Source organism: Dipodomys merriami, unplaced genomic scaffold (genome assembly GCF_024711535.1).
Source record: "Dipodomys merriami isolate MVZ:Mamm:240054 unplaced genomic scaffold, mDipMer1.0.p SCAF_14, whole genome shotgun sequence".
Classification (NCBI taxonomy): Eukaryota; Metazoa; Chordata; class Mammalia; order Rodentia; family Heteromyidae; genus Dipodomys; species Dipodomys merriami.
In genome coordinates this window covers 17,603,069-17,618,684 of record NW_027202715.1, presented here as the reverse complement: position 1 = coordinate 17,618,684, position 15,616 = coordinate 17,603,069, and the positions used below count along the sequence as shown (strand labels likewise).

General features: G+C 41.7%; 1 protein-coding gene across 6 annotated transcripts in view; it reads left to right on the top strand.

The window, feature by feature from the left end:
* The window catches only part of Washc2a (WASH complex subunit 2A), a 65,001-nt gene that overhangs the window by 37,367 nt on the left and 12,018 nt on the right, over positions 1-15,616 (top strand). For all 6 annotated transcript variants that reach the window (XM_070020883.1, XM_070020881.1, XM_070020885.1 and 3 more), the window contains 6 exons: positions 1,631-1,732; positions 3,197-3,334; positions 6,308-6,483; positions 11,672-11,774; positions 12,655-12,810; positions 14,910-15,092. In XM_070020883.1, coding sequence (XP_069876984.1) covers positions 1,631-1,732; positions 3,197-3,334; positions 6,308-6,483; positions 11,672-11,774; positions 12,655-12,810; positions 14,910-15,092 — 858 coding nt within the window. The remainder of the gene's footprint in view (positions 1-1,630; positions 1,733-3,196; positions 3,335-6,307; positions 6,484-11,671; positions 11,775-12,654; positions 12,811-14,909; positions 15,093-15,616) is intronic.

The window sequence follows — 15,616 nt, the reverse complement described above, 5'->3', positions numbered from 1 at the left end:
GCCCTTTCTTTTGTTATTTGTAATATGTAATAGAGCCACAGAATGTCCAGCACCCCCATGTACTTTCTTCTACCTACACAAAGCAGTGAGACTCACCAAGCATAGGCAGGAGTCACTGTGCTGAGAAGAGCTCTTAGGCATTTAGCTCTGTATCTGATTTTTTTTTTTTTTTTTTTGGTTGGTCGTGGGGCTTGAACTCTGGGCGTGAGCGCTGTGCCTGTGCTCTTCAGCTCAAGGCGAGCACTCTACCGCTTGAGCCACAGCACCACTTCCAGTTTTCTAGAGGTTTATTGGAGATAAGAGTCTCACAGACTTTCCTGCCTGGGCTGGCTTTGAACCGCGATCCTCAAATCTCAGCCTCCTGAGTAGCTAGGATTAGAGGCGTGAGCCACCGGCACCCGGCTTAGACACTGATTTTATTACAAGGAAAAAAATATCTAAAGAGGTCTTAGAAAGTATGTTCTTGTTCCTTTTCATTATCTGGCTCTTTGGTCTTAAGTCCCTCTGTCCAACGAGGCCACTTGCCCTATTCTGCATTTCTCGTTCATGTAGCTCAGTTTACAGGGCTTTGTATTATAGGTTTATATTTTACTACACTTTGAAGATCACATAATCTTACAGATACCACCCTGGTTTCCAACATCTCCTTTTTAGAAATGCATAATAAAGGAGCAATCATTTTAAAATGGAAAATCAATTTGTATTTATGTAATTAAAAATATTACATTGTTAAAAGAGAAAGATGTTAATAACCGCAAAGAGTAACAGATTCAGTAATTTGGAAATCTAGCCTCAGTTTCCATTAATGAATTTATGTGGTTTTCCTTTCCTTCTCTCTCTCTCTTTTTTTTTTTTTCCTTCTTTTCCTTTTTATTGAGTCATGACAGGAATTTTAAGATAGAATTTCACTATGTAGCTAGACAGGTCTCTTTAAAAAAGACCTTGGAGGGCTGGGAAGGTAGCTCAGTGGTAGAGCGCTTGCCTTGCATGCCTGAGTCCCTGGGTTCGATTCCTTAGCACCACATAAGCAAAAAATAAAAAAGCTGGAAGTGGCACTGTGGCTCAAGCAGTAAGCGCTAGCCTTGAGCTGAAGAGCTGAGGGACAACGCCCAGGCCCAGAGGTCAGGCCCCATGACTAGACCCCCCCCCCAAAAAAAAAAAAAAAGTCCTTGGATTACAGGTATGTATCACCACATTGTTTTTCTCTGATTACTTAAACAGGTAAAGTCATTCTTATTTCTTAATGTGGTAGGGCACTGACTGGGAAGCCTCCTCCTGCCTTACGTCTTTCAGGTGAGAGTATGGAAGGCCTGTGGCTCCAGAGGAACCACCTAGGTTCCTGTAGCTCTTCTCTTTAAATGCTTGTTGTTTGTGCCACGCATACCCATGGCAGACACTGAGGCTTGCCCCACTATGGACTCTCAGCAGAGGAAACAGATGCAGGCAGCCATTTAAAAAATAACTTTTTGTTAATTTTTAAGTAGTTGTGCAAGGAGTTGTCATTCAACAAAATAATATGTGAATACAATGAATTTTGAATCTGTAATGTTTCAGGTTGACTTGTTTTTAAAAGTGCTAGTTAAAACAATTAAACCCTGGCTAAGTAGCAGCTTCAATCTTTATCCAACAGGATCTGTTTTCTTCTCAAAATGCAATTAAGTCAAAAAGTGTGTCTCTCCTGCCCAACAAGAGCCCTACATCAGTTTCTCTATTTGATGAGGAAGATGAAGAGGTAAGCATAATTGTTGCAGCTCTGGTAGTAAGAAAACTGTTGTTCATGAGACTTTATAGCTGGAGATCCACATAGTAGAAGAGGTGATGGTGATGATGGTGATCCACAGGGTTCCTGAGGCTAATAGAACAAAACTGTATCTTTTTATTTCAGTGTCTCTCAAGTTCTCCCAGCTATATGAGGAAGACATTAAACTATTGAGTCACTTCTTTTTTTGGCGGGGGGTGGCGGGGGGGGGGGGGGAGGGCGGTAGTCTGTCATGGGGCTTGAACTCTGGGCCTGATTGCTGTTCCTGATCTATTCAGCTCAAGGCAAGCACTCTACTACTTGAGCCACAGTGCCACTTCCTTGACTCAGTTCTTTGAGGAAGCTATTAATAGACTTTTTTAAAAAAAATTAACTTTGCCTTTGAGTGCTATTTTGTAGAGGGTAGACTCAGTTATACTTCATGATCCACAAGAATTCCTTGGATAAAATAGGGGTAGAAAGGAGAAGGCCATGTCCTCATCTTGCCTTTCTCTCCCACCTTGGCTGGAGAACTTACTAGAGGAGAGAAGTAAGGGTGGACACAAAGTCATCTACCCTTACACATGTCATGAAATAGCTAATCCACTGCAGTGGTTACAGCCTAGACTTACCCTCATCACTGTGAACCAGACCTCCACAAATAGTTCAACCTTCCTCAGTCTCTTAAGACTTAATAGGCCATGGTGGCATCTAAAAAGAATAACTGATCTCAAATCTTCACATAGTTGAGGTGCCAGAGTGAATAGACAATGGATGTTATTAGCTTTCATCATTTGCATCCCCATTAACTACCAGCTCATTATTCTTGTGGCCTTTTCTACCATAACATTTTTGAAAGGTATAGCCCACCTGCTGTAGTATACTGTTCAAAATTTGTCCATACTAAGTCAGACCATGGCCTTCTCATTATCATAATGAAAATACCATAGAAGTGGTTGTGCAGTACTTGACTGCACACAGTTTTACAAACATTAGGATGTATGAATGATTTTATTTAGTAAGCTATTTCTCAACTAGAAACAAATCATTTCCCTTTTCCCTGCTATGTATATCTTTCTTATCTGTAAAAGGGTAGAGAAAAATTCCTTGTTCTCTGCTCTTATCCATTACTCTGGTTTCTTATTCAGACAAAGGGACTTGGCTTGCCAGCAGCTGCCAGAGCACTCTCCCCTGCAGGAGGACCGAACAGACCTCAGTTCCTCCTGGTGTGTCTGTGCTTGCCTCCTCATGTTCTGCCATTCTCATGTGACAGAAAGTAAAGTTAGGAAAGGTAGCAGAGTGGGGTATATTAGCATTTTGTGGTTGTTTCTCTGAAAGTGTTACCTTTAGTCCATCATGGGAAACAACTCCCCTTGATATAAATGTCTTACACTTTCTGTTTTATGTTTAAAAAAAAAACCTATCATACCTTTCCATCCTTTCTACCATTTGTTCTAGGATAATCTTTTTGGAGCTGTGACTGGTGCTACAGCTGCTAAGCGGACATTGTCTCTACATACTCAGAGTCAAGACAAAGCAAAACCCTTAGAGCAGTCCAAAAAGAATGCAACTGCCCTGTTCAGCAGTGATGAGGAGGTGGGTTAAGGTTTTGCTGAAAGTAAGGAATTGGTATTTGGCAGGATTTAAAAGTTACAGCTTCCTAAACATTTTCTCTTCTTTTTTATGTCCATTGAAGTTCAGTCACCAAAAGAGGATGTTTATAAGATCTTAGCTTTTCTTAAAATTGTTTAGTGTAATATGTTAATATAAAGAACCCTAAGGTTAGCCAAGTGCTGGTCCACTTGTATTCCTAATTACTTGGTAAGCCAAGATTATGACGCTTGTGGTTCAAGAGCAGCCCAGGAAGAAAAGTTTGTGAGACTCCTTGTCAACCAGTTGCTGGACACAGTCTGTATTCTAGCTACTCAGGATTTGAGATCAGGGGGATTTTGGTTCTGTATCATTCTGGTCCAGTGAAAAAGTAGACAGGAAGTGGCCCTGTAGCTCAAGTGGTGGAGCGCTAGCTTTGAGCTAAAGAGCTGAGGGACAGCGCTCAGGCCCAGAGTTCAAACACCATGACTGAAAAAAAAAAAAGAAAGAAAGAAAAAGTAGACATTTTGGAGACTTATATTTGGATGAAAATGGTGTTATCTAACAGCAGTAAGCTGGGAAGAATTTAGCAATGCCTGTTTGCTATGTTTGCTCTTTGTGTTTTGAGAGAAGGGCATTTCTTCCTCTGGTACAGAGAGGCACATCTGGACTGAAAGATTTATGACATTCTTCAAAGGGAAATGTCAGAGCATTCTTTCTGACCTGCTATATAGGGAAAAGGACAAGGAGAAAGACATGGAGACCTTCCTACCTCTGTTTTCATCATTTGTGATGTTGCTATACATTGATTGTTATAGTATGCCTGGACCTGCTAGTAAGCTAGACATCATGTGAATAGCCTATGCAGGTTCAACTCTCCCTAACCCATTTTCTTGAGGGAGAATGATGGGATTTGAACTCAGGGCCTCATGCTCAACCACTTGAGCCACCCCACCAGCCTGTTTAGTGCTGGTTAGTTTGAGATAGTGTCTTGCTTTAATCCTTGATCAGCTAGGATTGCAGTCTTCATATTTGTGCCCAGCTCAATTCCCTTTTTGTAAGTCTTGATGTTTCCACTTATGATCTGGAAACAAATAAGCAAAATAAGTAGTGACATAGATTAGCTGCTATTCTGATTTAGCTATGCAGAATATATATATATAAATTTTGGTCCGGTTGTGGGGCCTGAACTCTGGGCCTGGGCGCTGTCCCTCAGCTCTTCAGCTCAAGGCTAGCACTCTACCACTTGAGCCACAGCGCCACTTCCGGCTTTTTTCTTTTTGCTTATGCGGTGCTGAGGAATCGAACCCAGGGCCTCATGCATGCAAGGCAAGCGCTCTACCACTGAGCCACCTTCCCAGCCCAACTTTTTTTTTTTTTTGTCAGTCATGGGGCTTGAACTCTGGGCCTGGGCTCTGTCCCTGCTCTCTTCAGCTCAAGGCAAGCGCTCTACCACTTGAGCCACAGCCACTTCCAGTATGCAGAATATTTTAAATGTAATGAAATTTAATATCTTAGCATTCAAGGTCTTCCTGGGAAGTACCCCTAGCTCAGTAGCACTCAGTAGAGTGCTTATCCAGCATGCAAGAGGCCCTGATTTCAGTACCTGGCCCTGTGTTCATGGTGATGGACCTGAAATACCAGCTACTTGTGAGGCAGGGCCAGAAGGATTGCAGATCTGACCCTACCTCAGAAACATACATATATCAAATATACATAAACAAATGGGCTGGTTTTGAGTGGTAGAGTGCTTGCTAGTACATACCAGATTCTGGATATAGCCCTCAGTACCACAAGAAGAAAAAAAAACCTTGAAAGAAAGTAAAGAAATGTTTTAAAGTCTTACTGTATAATAGAGACTTTCAGCTTGGCTCCCCTGGGGATCACTTAGGGGAATTTTGGAGAGTATTGAAGGCAGAACTATTGGAAGTTCTTTATTACCTATTTTTGAAATCCCTGCAATCCTTGCTGAGCACAGCTGCATAGGAAGTGGTTCTCAACCTCTCATGTATGAAGGAATCACCTGTGGGCCCCAGAAATATGCAGCTTCTGACTGTGTGGGGTGGGGTCTGAGGTTCTGTAGTGTGCACTATTGCCTTGGGGACCCTATTTGGATTTGTGGTGCTCTACACTACCAGGATCAAAGGGCCACCCATGCCTACTCTTTGGACTTCTTTGACCCGTAGGGAGGGGTCTGCATCGCCTGGTAATGCTTCCTGTAGGTCAGATTTCTTTTGTGGTAAAAAGTCACAGTTTTACACAGACTAGTTTTCATGAACTTTTCCCTTAGCTTTTTCTACTCAAGGCTAACACTGTACCACTTGCTCTACTTCTGGCTTTTATGGTTGTTTGATTTGAGGTTTTTAATTTAAATTTAGATTGAGATTTTAAAATTTTTGGGACTGGTGGTATGGCAGAATACCAGTCATGAGTTAAAAAAACTGCCCCAGCACAGGCACAAAAAATAAGAAACCAAAGCAAAAAAGATCTGAGTGTGCTTCAAATGATAGAGCACCTATAAAGCAAGCAAGAAGCCCGATGTTCAAACCCAAGTAATGCACAAAAAGGAAAAAAAAAGAATTAACAATCGTCAATTTATATTCCTCTTCCTGTTCATTGCTCTATATTTTCACCCCTTAAAACAGATAAATTCTCTTGTCTTAACCCAAGGGAAGAACTATAGCCTGAAGAAACATTATAGCAGGCAGCATAGAAAGAAGGCTTGGGAAGTCTTTGAAGCTAGAATGTAGCAGTTCATATTGGAGTTCAAAGAAAACTCTCTAATAACATCTTTCTTCAACAGTGATGCACTTAGTTTGATCCTTAGTTTGAGTGTAACATAATTTAACAAATACAGATTTTATTTACTCCTCACATTCCATAATCTAAATTATTTCACATGCATGTATGCATGCATGGACTCTACATTAAGCTACACCACAGCCACTTGGATTTTTAATATATGTTTTATGTTTTTAGGACCAGTGGAATATCAGTGACTCAAAGACCAAGCCAACATTTGACAGCCAGTCCAAAGGAGAACTCAAGGACTCAGGGACTACCCAAGGCCAGGAAGTCAAGACTGTGAAAAAGACCAGTCTCTTTGAAGAAGAAGATGAGGAGGAGGATGATTTATTCATTATTGCCAAGGACAGGTGAGGTTTACTGTAGGAAATTATTACTCAGTGTTTGTGGTAGGTAACCAGTAATGGTTTTTTTTTTTTTTTTTTTTTTTGGGTCCGGTCGTGGGGCCTGAACTCTGGGCCTGGGCGCTGTCCCTCAGCTCTTCAGCTCAAGGCTAGCGCTCTACCACTTGAGCCACAGCGCCACTTCCGACTTTTTTCTTTTTGCTTATGTGGTGCTGAGGAATCGAACCCAGGGCCTCAGGCATGCAAGGCAAGCGTTCTACCACTGAGCCACCTTCCCAGCCCCCAGTAATGGTTTTTAGTGAGCAGAATATTCGGTGCTAATAATTGAGGTTGGTTATCATTGAGACACAGCTAAGGCTGTTTTTTTATGCTGGTACTGGGGCTTGAACTCAGGGCCGTGGCTGGAGCTTTTGTGCTCAAGGCTAGCATACTATCACTTGAGCCACAGCTGTACTATTGCTTCTTTGGTGGTTAATTGGAGACTAAGAGTCTCACAGACTTTCCTGCCTTTCCTGGCTTCAGACTGCAATCTTCAGATCTGAGCCTCCTAAGTAGCTTTGATTACAGCTCTACCATCTTTTTTAGCCTTAAAATACTGTTTTTCCTAGTTTGTCAGTGATTTGAAAATGTCCAGTTTGTCTTTTGTGGAACTTTTTTTTAATCCTCAAGATTGTAAAGTTTGGTAAAGGCTACCACAGTTTGAAAGTTTGTGATGTTAGCTGTACATGGTGTTCCAAGCCACCGTAGGCTTCATGGTATCATCCAGTATAAAAAAAGAAAAAAAAGCTTGACAGCTGAGTATTGAAAACCTTGCTGTCTGCACAGCTTTATTGCACTAAGTCCTTGTAACTTCTTGTTGGTCTGGGTGACTCCACTTGGAGATCTCTACTGAAGCTGAAGCTGGCAGGGTGCAGACAAAGAGCATAGAGCAAGCTTGGGCTGTGCTCTACAATGTCCCATTGATTAGCTGTGGGTTCAGAACAACTTCCTGCAAATAATGGTTTCATCTAGAAATACTCACTCACATGGTTATAACATAAAAAAGCCGTCAATTTGTCCTGTCAATTCTGTGCATTAGGGACTAAGCTTCATTAAGTACCTTCAGAAGTGTCTCTGATTTGTATCTCAAGATAATGTTATCTCTTCAAATGTTGCTGTTTCTGCATTAGGCCCCAGTTACTTGACACCTGGCACATCATTGGCCTCTGGTATGGAATACAAACTCTGGAATGTCAATACCAATTGTTAAATTCTGTACCTCCCACTTCTTGTCTGAATTAGTATCTCTATTAAAATTGTTGCGATTAGGTGAAATCCAAATATAATGTTCACTACTGTAGCCTGCCTTTATCACCAATCTCAGATTTTGTACTTAGCACCATGAGTGGGGAAACATTTCATTTATTTCTGTTGCATATGCTCTCTCATGCTTGCGCGCGCTCTCTCTCTTTCCTCTTTCCCTCTCTCTCTCTCTCCTGGGACACTCTTGTTCCTGTCTTTCATTTATTTATTTGTTTATTTATTTATTTTGGTCATGGGGCTTGAATTCTGGGCCTTGGTGCTGTCCCTGTCTCTTCAGCTCAAGGTGAGCACTATACCACTTGAGCCACAACACCACCAATTAACTACACAGAAGCCAGAAGTATAGCTGTGGCTCAAACAGTAGAGTACTGGCCTTGAGAACAAAAGCTCAGGGACAGTACCCAGGTCCTGAGTTCAAGTTCCAGGAATAGAAAGAACACACACACACAAAAGTTAAAACTAACCAGACCCTGGTGGCTCACATCTATAATCATAGCTACTCAGGAGGCTGAGATCTGAGGATCACGGTTCAAAGCCAGACTGGGCAGGAAAGTCCGTGAGACTCTTATCTCCAATTTACCACCAGAAAACCAGAAGTGGCACTGTGGCTCAAGTGGTAGAGCACTCGCCTTGAGTTAAAGAGTTCAGGAACAGTGCCCAGGCCCAGAGTTCAAGCCCCACGACTGATGCCCCCCCCCCCAAAGAAAGTTAAACCTGAATTAACATATAACTAATTTTCCTTGCGAGAAATGAAAACATGTTCATACAGAACACTTGTATAGGAATGTTCGTTGTAGTATTATTCACAATAGACAATTGATACATTAGCTAAACGTTACATTACCACATAGTGGACTATATTCTTCAGCAATAAAATGGAGAAAAGTAGACACATGTTGGTACAAGAATGAATGTAGAAAACACTCTGTTAACTGAAAGACAGTAGTCACACAAGACCACAGATCATGTGGTTGTACTTATATGAAATGTCAGAACAGTAAATCCCACAGAGACAGAAAGTGGATTGGTGGTTCCCAGGGGTGGAGGGAGAGGGAACAATGAGTGACTGCTGATGGATGTACTTTCTTTTTCTTTTTCTTTTTTTTTTTTTTGTGGGTCATGGGGCTTGAACTCTGGTCCTGGACACTGTGCCTGAGCTCTTTAGAGGCTCAAGGCTAGTGCTCCACCACTTGAGCCACAGCGCCACTTCCAGTTTTCTGGTGAGTGATTGGAAATAAGAGTTGAGATCTCATGGACTTTTCCTGCCCAGGCTGATCCTCAGATCTCAGCCTCCTGAGTAGCTAAGATTACAGATGTGAGCCACTGGTGCCCGGCTGTAGTTTCTTTTTGAGGGTGATAAAAATACAAATTTAGAATTGTGGTGATAGTGCACAACTCTGAGGTGCTGAAAAACACCAAGGTATTCACTTGAATTGGGATAATTATGTGGTATGTAAACTTTGTCCCAATAAAAAAAAGGAAGTAAATGACACCGCCCCATTTGTTAGGAAAAGGAAAGACTTGGAAAAAATGATATTAAGTGAAGTCAGCCAGGGCCAAAGAAACATAGGTCCTATGGTTTCCCTTATTTGCAATAACTAGTATATGTCTAGGACAAGCAGCAAAGCTCAAAAGCTATGTACATATGACCAAATAAGATGATGCTAAGTGAAATGAACCCCAACATAGGGACACAAGAGGTTTTATCTTTCTTGCTGTTGTTTCTAATGTACATATAATGTACCATGTGATTTTTTTTTGTTTCTTTTATATGTTCTTCCCCCATGGCATAACCCCTGTTTTCACTGTATTTGATTCCAGTACCCTGTATCTTATATATATGTTTTTCTAATTTGGGGATGGGAAGGGAAATAACAAAATGCTGAAACAGGATACAGGTTGACCCATTGTAACAGTGAGATGTTCAAGACACTATGTTGAAAATGAACTTTACAACTTTGGTGGGGGGAGGGAGGAGTTGGGGAGGTAGGGAGGGAAGGGATGGTAGGGAAAAGACAAAGGAGGGGATAAGTTGCTCGATAGGAAATGTACTCATTACCTTACTCATGTAACGGTAAACCCTCTGTACATTATTCTTTGCAATAAAAAAATATATATATTTTAAAAAGGAATTAGAAAATATTCCTTAGGATTGCATCCCAAGCTTGTCCTGATCTTTATTGCTCAGCAGCTGTCTTCTTACTCCACTGGAAGTAAGCATATTCACTTTGCTGATTCTTACTGCTTAGTAGGCAGTAAGGGAGAGTGTTGAGTTTGTGAATGCCAGAAAGGTAGTATGTTTTGCAGACTCAAGAGTTGGTGCAGCTGCACTGGGGTCTTCTATGTGAGAGTTAGCAACAGAAGCTTCTTGACTAGCCAGAGACAAATTCCACCCATCCAGAGGTTTTTCCTATCTGCTGCATAAGGTCAATAGATAGGTTGCTTGCTGTAAGTGTAATCTAGAAAGAATTTTTTTTTATTGTGAAAATACTGTACAGAGGGGTTACAATTACATGGGCAAGATAATGAGTACATTTCTTATCAAGCATTGTAGCCTCCTTCTTTGTTTCCCCTTCCCATCCCCTCCCTCCCCCTCCCCCCGTACCAAAGTTGTAAAGTTCGTTTTCAACATAACGACTTGTACATCTCATTGTTGCAATGGGTCCACCTGTATTCCTATTTAAACGATTTGTTTTTCCCCTTCCCCTCCGAAAATTATACCGACATCAAATACAGTGAAAGCAGGGGTTATACCGTGGGGGAGGGACATACAAAGCAACAAAGAAATAATCTTGTAAATGTGTTAGAAACAATCGCATGAAAGAAAAAAAAAACATTTGAATACATACCTTAGGGTTCATTTTCCTAACATTGACTTATTTAACCTTTTCTGCTTGACTCAGACATATACTAGATACTGCAAATAAGGGAAACCATGGGACCTATGTTTCTTTGGGCCTGGCTTACTCTGAAAACATTACAGGATGGAATAGGAGAAACCCTAGGTCTTGTTGGCACAGGCCGAAATTTTCTTAATAGAGACCCAGAAACATAACAAATCAAAGAAAAATTGGACAAATGGGACTGCATGAAATTGCAGAGCTTCTGCATGGCAAAGGACATAGCTAGCAAGATCAATAGAAAGCCCACGGATTGGGAGAAGACTTTTACTAGCCATATATCGGACAAGGGTCTCATATCTAAAATATACCTGGAACTCAAAAAATTAAATCCCCCAACAACAAATCTTCAAAGAAACAACTGCCCAATAAATAAGTGGGCTAAAGACTTAAAGAGAAACTTCTCTGAAGAGGAAAGAAGGATGGCTAATAGACACATGAAGAAATGCTCAACCTTCCTAGCCATAAAAGAAATACAAATCAAAACAACATTGAGATACCACCTCACCCCAGTTAGAATGGCTAAAATCAAGAACTCTAATAACAACAGATGCTGGAGGGGATGTGGACAGAAGGGAACCTTACTGCATTGTTGGTGGGAGTGTAAACTTGTTCAACCACTTTGGAAAGCAGTATGGAGGTTCCTCAAGACTCCACATAGAGCTCCCCTATGACCCAGCAATCCCACTTTTGGGCATATACCCAAATGTTCACAAACAAGACCACACTAAAGCTATCAGCACGACTATGTTTATTGCAGCATTATTTACTATAGCTAAGATATGGAACCAACCCAGATGCCCCTCAGTAGATGAATGGATCAAGAAAATGTGGTATATATACACAATGGAATTCTATGTCTCCATCAGAAAGAATGAAATTGCCCCATTCGTTAGGAAATGGGAAGGCTTGGAAAAAATTATATTAAGTGAAGAATATTTTGTTTTTAAATCACAGATTCTCTGAATTTGACCTTTTGTCTGTCCATACAGCCAAAAGAAGACCCAGAGAGCATCACTACTCTTTGAAGATGATGCTGATAGTGGAAGCTCTCTGTTTGGTTCTCCCCCCGCATCAGTCCCTCCTGCAGCAACGGTATTTATGATCTTTAGACCCAGAAACATCCTTGAGGATGTGTTTCACAAGTAGCAAAGTTCTATATCATCTCTGGACCCTGTAGTCACTGTGACCTGATGATTCAAACTGTAAGGCATTGTGTGTGGTTAGGTTATTGTATATAACAGCTTGGAAATTTCAGTCAGTAGTCCTTGGCTTTGTTGGTTTGTGCCTGTAGTGAGGCAGAGCATCATGGCAGTAGTACTCTGTTTTATTGATGTTGGACCAATGGTGTGAGAACCATGGTGAGACAGAGCATCATGTCAATAGTCCTTGGCTTTGTTGATGTGGGCCTATGATGAGGCAGAGCATCATGGCAGTAGTCCGTGGCTTTGTTGGTGTGGGCCCATGGTAAGGAAGGGCAGCATGGCAGTAGTTCTTGGCCTGCTGGTTTGAGCATTATGGTGAGGCAGAGCATTGTGGCAGTAAAGCATGTGGCAGAAACTAATCACCTCATGGTAGGCAAGAAGCAAAATTGGTGGAGTCAGGGTAAATCCTCAAGGATTTTTCCAGTGCACTTCTTCCTCCTAGTTAATCTAGTGAGTCTTTGTGATTGATGTCTTACAGACGAAATTTAAGAGAAGGGAGACAGAGAAATAAAAACTTGTAATTGTTCAGTGGCAACACTAAGGTCTTAAGTGAGGGTGGTTGGGGTATGACAGACAGGAGATGAAGCACACAGTGGTCATGGAAACTTGAAGTGCTGCAGTCTCAGGTTTCAGGGAGTTGTGTTGGATTTGTGTCCTCCACAACACTGACCTCATGCCTAAGTGGACAAGTTTGGGCTGCTTCTAGACTTTACTAGTCACATGTATATTTTTGTTTGTTGTTGAGGATGTTTACTTTTTTCTCTTGATAGAAAAAAGAGGCCACTGCTGAGAGGCCACCTCTGCTCTTCAGCGATGATGAAGAGAAGGAGGCACCACATGGAGTGACATCTGCAGATGCGAAGACTCCGGGTGCCAGCATGACCTTCAAGTTGAGGAAGGAGGATAATGCTGACTTGGAAGAGAAGGTGGACTTTTATTTCCTCTTGTGTTTTGTAGCACACAGACACACACACCTTGTTACTGTTTTATTTTTTTTATTTTTTGGGGTCTGGTCGTGGGGCCTGAACTCTGGGCCTGGGCGCTGTCCCTCAGCTCTTCAGCTCAAGGCTAGCGCTCTACCACTTGAGCCACAGCGCCACTTCCGGCTTTTTTCTTTTTGCTTATGTGGTGCTAAGGAATCAAACCCAGGGCCTCATGCATGCAAGGCAAGCTCTCTACCATTGAGCCACCTTCCCAGCCCGACACCTTGTTATTTTTCCACCACTGAAAATATATGGCTTATTTGTAGAAAGATTTTGAACTCGCAGCACAAGCTTCTGATCTCCCTTGGTTCTCCTCTCGTCCTCACCTGTGTACTAAAGTCAAATGTCAGAGTTTTTCATTTGTTTCTGTGTGCTGGTACTAGGGATTGAACTCAGGACCTTAGCACTATCTCTTCACTTTTTTGCTCAAGGCTGGTGTTCTACCATGTGAGCCACACCACCATACCTCCACCTTTGGCTTTTTGATGGTTAAGTGGAGGTCAGTTTCACAGACTTTCCTGCTCTGGCTGGCTTCAAACCATGATCCTTAAATCTCAGATTCATGAGTAACTAGGATTATAAGCATGAGCCACTGGTCCCCTGCTAAGGTAGCAGTTTTAAGAATATTTTAGATTATTCTGTTATGTCTGGTTGTTAGTTGTGAATTACATAGGAGAGTGAAATGTGCTTCTTCAAAAACACTAGCTTTCCTTTCCTGAAACTCTTCCATCTCTTGTTGGAGGCCTACAGCCTAATCTTAACTATCCGAGTCTTGGAACCCAATATTAACAGCTGATTTGGAGTCTGTGTTTCTCATTTTCTAACTCAGCTTGTACTCCACATGTTCGACTGCTGTGGAGAAAACATGGCATTTACTTTTCCCGTGGAGGCTCCTTGAAGCTACAATGATTCAGGAGTTATTTGGACATAAGGAGCTCTATGCTAGCCTTTCCTACACTTAACTGCTCATTTCATTGTTTTTTCCTCACTTGAGTATAAGCTCCTTGAGGTGTGGGGCAAGGGGTTGTTTGCTCACTGTTACTTCCATAGTTCTTAGCATACCACTTTGCACATACTGGGTACTACATTTTGTTACATTATACATTTCTTCAAAGAGGCATGTTTTCCCACAGCTTAGTTACTCTGAAACTTAGATGCACCTTACAACCAATGGTAGGTTTAATTTTCCTTTCTTAGTAGTACTTACGACCAACAGTGTCTTGCCTGATTTGTGAAACAACTGAGTGAAGAAATGTTGCATTTAAGAATATTTTAGAAATTGTTCTGATTGTCATACAATGTAGACATAGTTTGAACATGATTTTGCTGATGAGGTCCCCCCTTGGGACTTGCATGACATATTAACTAGAAAATATAATCTCTCCCCATGATTAACACTTGTTGTCTCTGACTTAGAAGTTCATTGTAGCCAGGTGCCAGCGGCTCATGCCTGTAATCCTAGTTGCTGAGAAGACTGAAATCTGGGGATCATCACAAAGCCAACCTGAACAGGAAAATTCATGCGATTCTCACCTCTAACCCCCAAAAGGCTGGAAGTGGGGCCATCATTCAAGTGGCAGAATGCTAGCCTTAAGCAGAAAAGCTCAGAGACAGTGCCCAGGCCCTAAGTTAAAACCCCATGACCTGCATTTTTTAAAAAATTCTAGCTCATGCACAGCCTGTGTGCATCAGGGTTATTATTACCTTCTCACTTGTTAGGTGAGAGGGGCCTGTGATCTTAAAATGATTGGAAAAATTGCACAATATTCTTCCTTGGAACAAACAAGAATTGACCTTAGGGGCTGGAGGCATGGCTGAAGAGGTAGAGCATTTGCCTAGCATGCACAAGGTCCTGGGTTCAATCCTTAGTGCTGAGAAAGATATGGCCTCTGTTTTGTTACATGGAGCAGGTGTGATGAGCTGCAGTAGCCTAAAACATACCAATGTGGCAGTTCCTGGATTGATGAGGGTCATGGGAAACCCCATGATAGGGTTTAATTTCCAATGATGACTTAGTTTTTTCCTTATTGTTTCCATTCCAGGAAGGACTATTGTCCTCATCTTCTCAGGAAGCAGAGAGACATTCTGATTTATTTTCATCAACATCATCCCCATTGGACAAAGGAGCCAAGAGTAGAACCAAAACTGTTCTTAGCTTGTTTGATGAGGAGGATGATAAAATGGAAGATGAAAACATCTGCATGCCACAGAAAGAAGTAGGGAAGGTGGGCATAATACAATTCAAGTCATATTTTGTCATGGTGTTCTGTCATCTAAGTTGCTAATGAAATCTTAGGCTTTTCTAGTCATTTAAATATCTGGGAATCATAATCAGGAATTCTTCCCTGAAGGAGCACTGCTGCGTGGGGAATAGAATTTCACCTACCTCTGCTGCAATTGACAGACCCTGTTGTCCTGGCAAACCTTTGCCCCTGGCCCTTCACAGGATGTGAGTAGTAGGAAGTGGAAGTTGGGCCACATCTGTACAGTAAATCTATACATCTAGCACTCTGTTTTAGGAACAGATGGACCTTTATTTATGAGGTGTTAGCAAACATGCAACTATTTTAGCCTTTGTAGGCCATGTGAATTCTTTTGTATCTGTTCAGATCTGCCATTCGTAGTGGAAAGGCAGTTCTAGAAGAAAGGCAGTGGACATGATCATGTGCCACTAGATTTTATGAGTAAAAATAATTGATGGGCTGGGAGGGTTGCTCAGTGGTAGAGTGCTTGCCTTGCATGCATGAGG